This window comes from Ranitomeya variabilis, chromosome 1 (genome assembly GCF_051348905.1).
Source record: "Ranitomeya variabilis isolate aRanVar5 chromosome 1, aRanVar5.hap1, whole genome shotgun sequence".
Taxonomy (NCBI): domain Eukaryota; kingdom Metazoa; phylum Chordata; class Amphibia; order Anura; family Dendrobatidae; genus Ranitomeya; species Ranitomeya variabilis.
Genome location: NC_135232.1, coordinates 359,995,966 through 360,007,439, shown reverse-complemented (window position 1 = coordinate 360,007,439; position 11,474 = coordinate 359,995,966). Strand labels below are relative to the sequence as shown.

Here is an 11,474-nt window from a genome sequence, read left to right as displayed (position 1 = left end):
AAAGGAAAACTACTTAAAAATGATGTTCCACATTATTAAGCAGGCCACAGGTTTCAAGCAATATGGGAAATAAAAAGGATCTCTCTGCTGTCGAAAAGCGTTAAATAGTGCAATGCCTTGGTCAAGGTATGAAAACATTAGATATTTCACGAAAACTTAAGAGTGATCATCATACTGTGAAGAGATTTGTGACTGAAACAGAGCACACACAGAGTTCATGCAGATAAAGGCATAATGAGGAAGGTTTCTGCCAGACAAATTAATTGGATTAAGAGAGCAGCTGCCAAAATATCATTACAAAGCAGCAAACAGTTATTTGAAGTTGCTGGTGCCTCTGGAATCCCTTGAACCTCAAGTTGTAGCATCCTTCAAAGGCTGGTCCAGATGGATGGAGTAGTGGATGGTTCGTGGATGGCCACCATGTCCTAACAAGGCTGCGACGTCAGCAAGGAGGTGGTGGAGTCATGTTTTGGGCCGGAATCATGGGGAAACAGCTGGTAGGGCACTTTAAGGTTCCTGAAGGTGTGAAAATGACCTCTGCAAAGTACATAGAGTTTCTGACTGACAACTTTCTTCCATGGTATAAAAAGCAGAAATGTGCATTCAGGAGCAAAATCATCTTCATGCATGACAATGCCCCATCTCATGCTGCAAAGAATACCTTGGAATCATTGGCTTTTATGGGCATAAAAGGAGATAAACTCGTGGTGTGGCCACCATCTTCCTCTGACCTCAACCCTATAGAGAACCTTTGGAGTATCATCAAGCAAAAGATCTATGAGGGTGGGAGGCAGTTCACATAAAAACAGCAGCTCTGGGAGGCTATTCTGACTTCATGCAAAGAAATACAAGCAGAAACTCTCCAAAAACTCACAAGTTCAATGGATGCAGGAATTGTGAAGGTGATATCAAAGAAGGGTTGCTATGTTAACATGTAACTTAGCCTGTTAGGATGTTTTGGAGTTAAATAGCTTTTTTTGTTCAGTGAATGTGACCTCCTAATGCTACAAATTCCACAAATGAGCATTTTCAGTTCTTTAAAACATATCAAATGTTCAGAAATTCTACTGTGCCTAATAATTTGGAACAGTGCATTTTGAGTCTTTATTCATTTTGGAGATTATACTGTTATCATTGGGAGGTTTAGTCAATAAAATTTGTTGTATACTCTAACGGGTGATGACTTTTATTACACTGACTGTCATTTGCACCGACCATTTAGGAAAATCTGAGAAAAATATAATTTGCATAATAATTTGGAACACAGTGTAGTTTATAAAGAAGGACAGTCTGGCAGTTATACTTCATAATGGAGGACAGTGTGACAGAAATACCCCATAAAGGGGACTGTGTGGCAATATTTGTTCATAAGTTGGAAACGGTGTGAAGGTAATATTTTAAAGGAGAGGACTGTGTGGAGGCATTATCTTATAGGAGAGAACAGTTAAGGGGACAAGTACCATAAGAAGTACACTGTAGGGATCAGATTTTGTCCCGAGACTACAATGAAGAACAATTATTTATTCAAGGGTAGATACTTTTATTTAGGTGATACTAATATAAGATTTTTATTTTTAAGTGCACTAAGTTGTTAATTACTCTAATTTACTGAGATAATGACTTTTGAGTTTTCATTGGCTGTAAGCCATGATCATCAACATTAACAGAAATAAACACTTGAAATAGATCACTCTGTTTGTAATGACTCTATATAATATATGAGTTTCACTTTTTGTATTGAAAAACTGAAATAAATTAACTTTTTGATGATATTCTAATTTAGTGAGAAGCACTTGTACTTAGACAAGGTTTGGAAAAAAAAAATAGCTGGGAGTGTTTCTTCAATAGTTCTTCTATAAATCGACCAACATTTTCTGCAGCACTGTACAATATCATAGTGTACAAAATAATGTAAAAACAATATAATATGTTTAACTAGTTGCCCCGTGCTAAATTTTCACACATTGATTGTTGGGGCGCAGGCAATTTCAGGAAAATCTGGACAAATGTAAATGTATTTAATGAGATGATGAACACAGAGAGGTATGTGTCTCACTGATGGCCACAGTCCGATTAGTCCCTCCCTACTCCCCTGCAGTCAGTGCCCGGCGCCCTCATACTCCCCTCCGGTCACACACACACACCCCCTGCAGTGTGCGCTGGGCCTAGCATTGCATGCCCTCTGCGCCACGGTCTCCCCCCGCAGACCCCGGCAGTGCCAGTCTCCTGCCCGCACACAGCTCAGGTGGTGGGCTCCACACTCCCACCAGCCTGGCACACAGCCCCCAGCCTCCCAGGCCCGTCCCCTGCTTACCGTCACCCCTTACTTGAGAGCGATGCCCTGCAGGGTGTCCCCGGGGCTGGCCGGGTGCTCTATGTACCTCTCAGCCCAGGGCGCCGTCACGCTGGCCGTGCTCCCGTACGAGTGTGTTTTGGTCCGGGCCAGGCTCAGAGACATCTCCGCTTCAGATTCGCACTCTGAACTGGGAAACATGGTGTATCCGAGCCGGCTCCCCTCATCCCTGTGCGGCTGTAGCACCGGGGACAGTCCCGCCATTTTCTGCGGACGAATACACGATCCGGTAACGGTAAGAGCACTACATGTACTGAACTGGAGCCTCCACTGCCAGCATCACCGCCAGCCGCCGGCAGGGGGCGCTCCTCTGATCCAGCACGGGGAAGCGCGGCCGTGTTATCCCGGGACCCCCGGTGTGGAGCGTGTGTCTGGGAACGCTCCGCCCCTAGTGGCATCTCCAGGCTGCACGGTGTGCACGGCGGACATGCTGCTACCTCAGGACACATTAGTAGCATTCGTCTTATTTACTCTATCAGTGCTGTTAGTATTACTCTTATGTTATTTTGTGTTATACTTACTGATATTATTTCTTGTACTGATATTAGTATGCTTTATATCTTCTATATATATAATTGTCTAAGGGGTACTTCTGTCTTACTGCGTGGCCACTGTTATATATTGCGTGGCCTGTCACTGGGCAATATACTATGTGACTGGGCAATATACTACGTGGTTGGACAATATACTACGTAAATGGGCAATATACTACGTGGCTGGGCAATATACTATGTGGCTGGGCAATATACTACGTGACTGGGCAATATACTACGTGGTTGGACAATATACTACGTCACTGGGCAATATACTACGTGGTTGGACAATATAGTACGTCACTGGGCAATATACTACGTGGCTGGGCAATATACTACGTGGCTGGGCAATATACTACGTGACTGGGCAATATACTACGTGGGCTGGGCAATATACTACGTCACTGGGCAATATACTACGTGACTGGGCAATATACTAAGTGACTGGGCAATATACTACGTGGCTCTGTGCTGTATACTACGTGGCTGTGCAATATACTACGTGACTGGACAATATACTACGTGACTGGGCAATATACTACGTGACTGGGCAATATACTACGTGGCTGGACAATACACTACGTCACTGGGCAATATACTACATGACTGGGCAATATACTACGTGGCTGTGCAATATACTACGTGGGCTGTGCAATATACTACGTGGACATGTGGACATGCATATTATAGAATAGCCGATGCGTTAGAATCAGGCCACCATCTAGTATATATATATATATGTGTATATATATATATATATATATATATATATAAACTGTATATATGTTTTCACGAATATTTGAGCCCATGGATCCACTATATGTCCATTTTGCAAGCCGGCGAGAGCATCTCGCAATACGGATATCACACGGATGCTTACATGCGAGATAATCGCATCCTCACACTGCACACAGATGACATACGGATCACTGTTCAGGGAACATTTCGGCGATTCTCGTCCATGTAAATCGGACCAATTTTTTTATACGTTGTGTGTGATTCCAGCCTAAAGGAGATCCCCCAACATTAAACATAATGGTATTTTACTTACTGATCAGAAGGGGTCTGATTGTCAGGACCTTACAAAAGAACAGGGGCAGCAGCATTTGTTTTCCCTCCACAGCAGCACTGCCATCTATCTGCAGTGTAGGGAAGTGCAACCCAGCCCTACGTATGTGAACGGAGCAGCTCCCTGTACAGCAGTGCCACTTTGACAGTAAAAATGAAGGAGAATTGACCCCATAACTGAGCGTATTTACACCATTGTATAATAATTGGGAATATCCCTTTAAAAAAAAAAAGTAATATCTGCAGATTATTTTACCTTTTTTTTCTCTATGGTTGGATTTTTTTTTTCAATTTTTGCAAGGTTGTTTCCACCAATCTGTGCCTGACCGACACAGCCCAGCTTCCCATAGAGAAGGCACAGATGATTTATTACTGTATCTGCCTTCTTGATCGCTAAACAAGCGCAGTCTGTACCGTAATAGGAGGAGATGGCGGTGCTTCCCCCTCCATACACTGTGTATAGGGTGGGAGCAGGAGCTGCTGTGCCATAGGAGACCCAGTCAGCTCTGCTATGCTGCCAGGAAACTGCATTTCTACTGTAACAAGGGCTAATATGCCAACCCCAGTTACATGGGACATCAGATTAAAAAAATGTACTTAAATGCTGAAAACACCCAAACGTGTTTTATGAACTTATGAGTTGGGGAGGGGGCACAATATATGACATACATGAAAAATAAATACATTAAAAAGTAAATAAAAAAAAAGTAGTTAAAAAAAAAATATATATATATACTGTACAGACCAAAAGTTTGGACACACCTTCTCATTTAAAGATTTTTCTGTATTTTCATGACTATGAAAATTGTAAATTCACACTGAAGGCATCAACTATGAATTAACAAATGTGGAATTATATACTTAACAAAAAAGTGTGAAACAACTGATAATATGTCTTATATTCTAGGTTCTTCAAAGTAGCCACCTTTTGCTTTGATGACTGCTTTGCACACTCTTGGCATTCTCTTGATGAGCTTCAAGAGGTAGTCACCGGGAATGGTTTTCACTTCACATGTGTGCCCTGTCAGGTTTAATAAGTGGGATATCTTGCCTTATAAATGGGGTTGGGACCATCAGTTGTGTTGTGCAGAAGTCTGGTGGATACACAGCTGATAGTCCTACTGAATAGACTGTTAGAATTTGTATTATGGCAAGAAAAAAGCAGCTAAGTAAAGAAAAACGAGTGGCCATCATTACTTTAAGAAATGAAGGTCAGTCAGTCCGAAAAATTGGGAAAACTTTGAGAGTGTCCCCAAGTGCAGTGGCAAAAACCATCAAGCGCTACAAAGAAACTGGCTTACATGAGGACCGCCCCAGGAAAGTAAGACCAAGAGTCACCTCTGCTTCTGAGGATAAGTTTATCCGAGTCACCAGCCTCAGAAATCGCAGGTTAGCAGCAGCTCAGATAAGAGACCAGGTCAATGCCACACAGAGTTCTAGCAGCAGACACATCTCTACAACAACTGTTAAGAGGAGACTTTGTGCAGCAGGACTTCATGGTAAAATAGCTGCTAGGAAACCACTGCTAAGGACAGGCAACAAGCAGAAGAGACTTGTTTGGGCTAAAGAACACAAGGAATGGACATTAGACCAGTGGAAATCTGTGCTTTGGTCTGATGAGTCCAAATTTGAGATCTTTGGTTCCAACCACTGTGTCTTTGTGCGACGCAGAAAAGGTGAACGGATGGACTCTACATGCCTGGTTCCCACCGTGAAGCATGGTGGAGGAGGTGTGATGGTGTGGGGGTGCTTTGCTGGTGACACTGTTGGGGATTTATTCAAAATTGAAGGCATACTGATCCAGCATGGCTACCACAGCATCTTGCAGCAGCATGCTATTCCTTCGTAAACAGATCAAGCAACTGACAGAATCTATGGATGGAAGGCTGCTGAGTGTCATCATAAAGAAAGGTGGCTATATTGGTCACTAATTTTGGGGGGTTTTGTTTTTGCATGTCAGAAATGTTTATTTCTAAATTGTGTGCAGTTACATTGGTTTACCTGGTGAAAATAAACAAGTGAGATGGGAATAGTTTCGGTTTTTATTAAGTTGCCTAATAATTCTGCACTGTAATAGTTACCTGCACATAGAGATATCCTCCTAAGATAGCCATATCTAAAAAAAAACCCACTCCAACTTCCAAAAATATTAAGCTTTGATATTTATGAGTCTTTTGGGTTGATTGAGAACATAGTTGTTGCTCAATAATAAAAATAATCCTCTAAAATACAACTTGCCTAATAATTCTGCACACAGTGTACTTATTTCTTATATACATACATACATATATATATATATACATCCACTTCAGGGGGGCATATTTGAAATGTATTTTAGTGGTCCCGTATGGTCGTAACAAAAAAAATTGAAAAACAGACATTTCTGGATTCTCCTATATGTATCACCTGACATCGTCCAGTAAAATATAAAAATGAAGCCCCATCACGAATAAGGGATGTTAATATTTTTTCTAATATCTGAACAAGAAAAATATGCTGGTTAGTACGAGGGGAGGGTGGAGGGGGGAATCCTGGTCTTGAACTGGTTAACAGTGTATTGAGGAACAAATAGCCAACATATTCCGAGAGCTGTCCGACAACATACGGTGAAGTGTACGGAAGCTTGCTCCTGTGGCTGTGACCCGGCGCTCAGCAGGACGTGCTGGTACTTGCAGTGCCACAGCGCAGCGGCCTCCGTTCGGCCAGAGGCGCACACCTGGCGTCCTGGCCAGCAGGTGGCGCTCCCACCGGCTCCTGCCTCCGTGCCTGACAGAGGTTCCCGGGCCGTGACGTCAGGATGCTGTTGGCAGGGGGTGCAGGGAGGAGAGCCTGCCCACCGCTACCTCCCCTCACACAGTGTGCGGGACTCACAAGGGGCAGGTCTGGCACTCTGTGGAGGGACCGCTCCAAACTTTTTTTTTTTTTATTTGCTGAAGTCTATTTTGTGGGTTCTGTCCGTGCCCGTGTGGAGCTTACAAGGATGGCTGCCCTGGTCCCGTAAGTGCCACACCCGGTGCCCGCCGCTGTCCGGGGAGAAGGTGAAGCAGCAGCAGCGCACGGCTGACAAAGAGCTGATTGTGCGGGGGACACGCAGCAGCAGCAGCAGCAGCGCGGGGCATGCCCGCCAGTCCCGACCCTGCCCCGACTGCAGCTGTGTGAGGAGGATGCCCGGGAGTGCGGAGGGGCTCGGCGCTGCCCTGCTGGGGCTGCTGGCAGTGTGCTCGGTGCTGGCTCCGCGGGCTGCAGGTAAGCGCTCACATGCCGAGAGTGGGGGGCCCTGCAGATGCCCAAGGACTTAGTGGCCAGATGTTGGTGGGCTCCATACAACTCACAGGGGCATTATTAGCCATTAATCTTGTAGAGAGCCCCTAAAGGTGGTCCTGGCTGAGAATGCTGGGTGGAGTAGTGAGTTCTACCTTTAGTGAATCTACTCCAGATGTTGCATTTAACAATAAATATGTCAATAGTGAAACAACCATAGCTAAATATTGCAGGAATAATACAAATGTCAATATGAAGAGAGCAGCTCTATTCTTGCCGTATTTCCGTACTTCATTCACGTTCCAGGGTTGGATTCGTGGGAGATTGTTCAGGTGACTGCTGCAAACTGTTCCATTTCTGCTCCTCTTTATCACTGCGCACCTATAATGGAGGGGGACTAGTGCATCTGCTGAATGGCCACTAAGTGGTAATGGTGGGAGGGGGGGTGTTAGAAGGGAATGTGCGCAATATGCCAACAACACCCTCTCCGGCCAATCACAAGTGCCAGGCTTCCCGCATGTGGGCATATTCCTAACCCATGCACTGGTTTCAGATGTTCAATATTAGGCTGAAGACTAACCGGTATAGAGAAAGCCATTACTCAGCCTTGGCATGCAGAAGACCACCATGGTCCGCTCTAAATGTATAGTATCTAGTCGGAGATGCCCTGTACCATGACAGCGGGCGTTTAATCGTTACCTTATTACTTTTCTGGTTACCTGATGCTTGATACATTAATATCTTGTATTAATTAAATGTCTGATCAGCAACAATGGAAAACAATCGTAATTGTTATCTCCTGGTGCACTGGGGACACATTGACACCAATGCAGACTTGTATATTAGTGGTCCTTCTTATTTGAACTGGTTATTGGTGGCTTTTTAATGACTGGATTGCCTAAGAGATTACGGGAAGGTCATATTTATTATTTAACAGCCTTCGGCTCTCGATCAAGGGCCTTGGCGACTTGATAGATGAACGCCCTGTAGGAAGGTCTATTTGTGCAAGCCTAGATAGGGCCACCAGGGTCTTCACTGCCGTTATCTTGATTGTATCAAGCCATTGGGTTGCTGGTCTTCCTCTTCGTCTTGTTCCCTCTAGTATTCCAACCATGATGTCCTTCTCCAGTGATTGCTCTCTTTGTATGGTGCCCTTTAGAAATACAGCTCACAAGAAACACAGCCAGCCAGAAAAATGGAAGGTCATTAGTGCATGGACAATATCAGTGCTGATAACCATTGGGAAGTATCTGATCCAAGAGTGTCCAGCACTAATCTTATCACTGGTGTCCTATTAGCCCTTACAATGAATTACTGGACAATGTGGGCCAACGCTGTGTACACCACATATACCCTGCTGATCTCTAGGCATCAACAATTGAGCACCATACAAAGGCCTCTCTATTTAACCACTTTGTTTCAGTACAGGTCATTCCGGTGTCAATCCATTCAGTAATCTGGGGTGTTTGACTGTTAATTTTTTTTGTCCTCTCCCCCTACTGAGCTGTGAATTCATACAGTTCAAAGTGCAGCAGGGATTTGTGATCATAGCTCAGGGGAGCAGAAGTGATGTTGTAGATTGGAGTGGACATGTTAATCAAATGCATGTTTTGAAAGAACTTTTCTTCTCCTAGTCCTGCTCTAATCCATTTAGCTCTCCCCAGGAGGTGACAGATGCTTGGATTGTGGACTTCCTGTTGCTCAGCTCCAGGGTCCTGTGCTCTCTGCCTGGCTGCCATTTGTTGCATTACCTGGAGGAGGGGGAGGGGAGAAGGTCTCCATGCCTCTTCTGTGATGTGAGACATTTGATCTGAGTTTTGTAGACAGTTTTCTCTTTATCCTTTGTTGATTTATGATGACCTCTCTTGAAAGTGCACAATTGGATGATCTGTTACTTGTGATGAGTAGTTTAGTGCTTAGGCAATTGTTACAAATATGGTTTGATATAGAAAAAGACAAAATATTTGATAACATTTGTGCAGTAACCTTGGAGAATATTTATTTTCTACTTTTAACAGAGTTGTGCTCAGATTATCATCACTAAACTACCGTAATTTTTCTTATATTGCAATAGGCCCCCGGCTTAAAGGACTAGTCCCATGTTCTCAATAAATATTGAAAGAGGACAGCGCCACATCAGGAAGTGATAGACAGCAATATACTTTATTCTGCCTCCTGCGGCCGCAGGAGGCAGAATAAAGTATATTGCTGTCTATCACTTCCTGATGTGGCGCTGTCCTCTTTCAATATTTATCGTGGACTTCTTCTACTGGGATGGACCCCCTGGTGTGGACGTGCGCCCGGATGTCCGTGGAGACTATGTTAGTATCGGGTGCGGCTTGACCAAATTCTGTTTGTTAGTCCCATGTTCTGTCTTCAGGAACACACCACTTGCTTGCCGGGAAGGGGCGCGGGAGGGGGGGGGGGGGGGTTGGGGCAAGTGTGCTCCTGATTGATTGACAGTTTGGCACATGGTTGTGATGCTGCCCAAACTGGGCTCCTCGATGCTGCAAAAGGAAGTGCAGGGGTAGTAAAGCGCCACTCCAGCAGTTTTTTTTTCTTTCTTTCAGCACTGGAGTGGTGCTACTAATCTAATTTCCCTTCCCCTAGTCTCATACTTACCAGCTGCTGTCTTCAGCTGTTCCCGGTGCCACTTCGATTGGTCTCAAACAGTTTGTTACCTGCTGGATCGCTCAAGTGTTTGCTGGAGCAACCGGGAAGTCACAACTCAGTGCAAGTCTTAGGCTGGAGACACACCAGCATATAGCGTCCGATGCAAAAGCATCAGATGGGATATGCTAATGACAAACGGCTGCTGCACTGCTCCAATTGGAGCACAGCTGCGGAGGAGACGGAGAAATTCATTTCTCCATCTCCTCAATTGCCGGCGTTGGCAGGAATCGCACTACACTCGGGTGATAGCTTAGTGCAGCGCAATGTTTCACATGCACCTGTAGACTTACCGTATATGGGTGGGTGCAATACGAAAAATGGCTCACAGGAGAAAACTGTTCTCCTATTGGAGGAGGCTTAGGGACTGGTCTGGTCACACATTCCTCAACCAGCTGCCATTGTATGGACAGAAGTTCTGGTTAGTGTGTGAGGAAAGCTGCGCTAACATGAGAAAGTGGCAACCTCTTCACCTGAAAATCCATCAGTGATCTCGTTCTGAAAGTAACAGGCTAATTTGTAATTCTTTTATCTGTCTTTTCTTGAGCTCCTCTCAGCTGATTTCTGGCCACAGGATATAATATAGTTGAACTTGTAGGGAAACAAAGATGACTTGAGAGTGTACTAATATACTCGTCTACTGCGCCGTTCTTCTCCTTTTCTGAGCGACATCATCACAATTGTGACTTGCTGACTCTCCCTGAGCTAGAAGTCTCTTTAACAATGTAAGCCTATGCAGCCTTGTTCTGACGCTCCATAGACTTAGGCTATGTTCACATGTCCAATAATGATCCGTTAGAATGGATCAGGCAGAAATCTGTTAGAAAAAAAAGTTGTTATTCACTAACTGATCTTTGCCGCATCCTTTTTTTAACATTGTAGTCAATGGGCAATGGATCCATTAATGCGGCATAATTGACATCCAAATGATATATTCAGAACAAGCATTGGAGCTAAGTGATTTTAAAGTTGGATGCTAAAATTGTCCCATGTAGTGAGAGAAGTTGTGAATGTGTTGATTGGTGTCTAAGAGCTGTTCAGTTCCTGAGTGTCTCTTCTGCATGAGAGAATGTCCTTGAGTTTAGACAACATGATGTTCTTTTGTTCCATTTACTTTAGGTGACCTCACTTTGAAGATATTTATGACTTTACTTTCAGGATAACATCACTCTTTACCTCTATGTGCGAGTTCATGCACTGAGGGAAGAGATCCATCACTTTTTTCCAGTTCCATTCATCTAGACCTTGTAACAAGACATAAAGTGAAGAATATTCCAGTTGAAAGCTCCTCACCCCACATTACTTGTAAACACAGATCAGCAATGTTTCTCTCTGTTTAGGAGGTTACCTTTAGTATAAGACATCTTCTTTGAAGCCATGTAGAGGCAAAGATGTTGCAGCCGATAGGACAGGTTATGATAATTATGTTCGGTCATCTTCAATATAGTGGAGGTAACTGTTTAATGGAAGTCCATTGTACCATCAAATTTCTTTTCATTATTGAGCCAATTATTTATCTCTCACATAGACATCTGAAGATAGAAATGTTTTCCATAACAGTCACGTTCAGTTTCTAATTCATAGCGGAT

At 44.0% G+C, this 11,474-nt stretch overlaps 1 protein-coding gene across 1 annotated transcript in view; it reads left to right on the top strand.

The window, feature by feature from the left end:
• The first annotated feature begins 6,810 nt into the window (after positions 1–6,810).
• The window catches only part of ROR2 (receptor tyrosine kinase like orphan receptor 2), a 241,288-nt gene continuing 236,624 nt past the window's right edge, over positions 6,811–11,474 (top strand). The window contains exon 1 of the mRNA XM_077299925.1: positions 6,811–7,200. Coding sequence (XP_077156040.1) covers positions 7,119–7,200 — 82 coding nt within the window. The 5' untranslated portion in view covers positions 6,811–7,118. The remainder of the gene's footprint in view (positions 7,201–11,474) is intronic.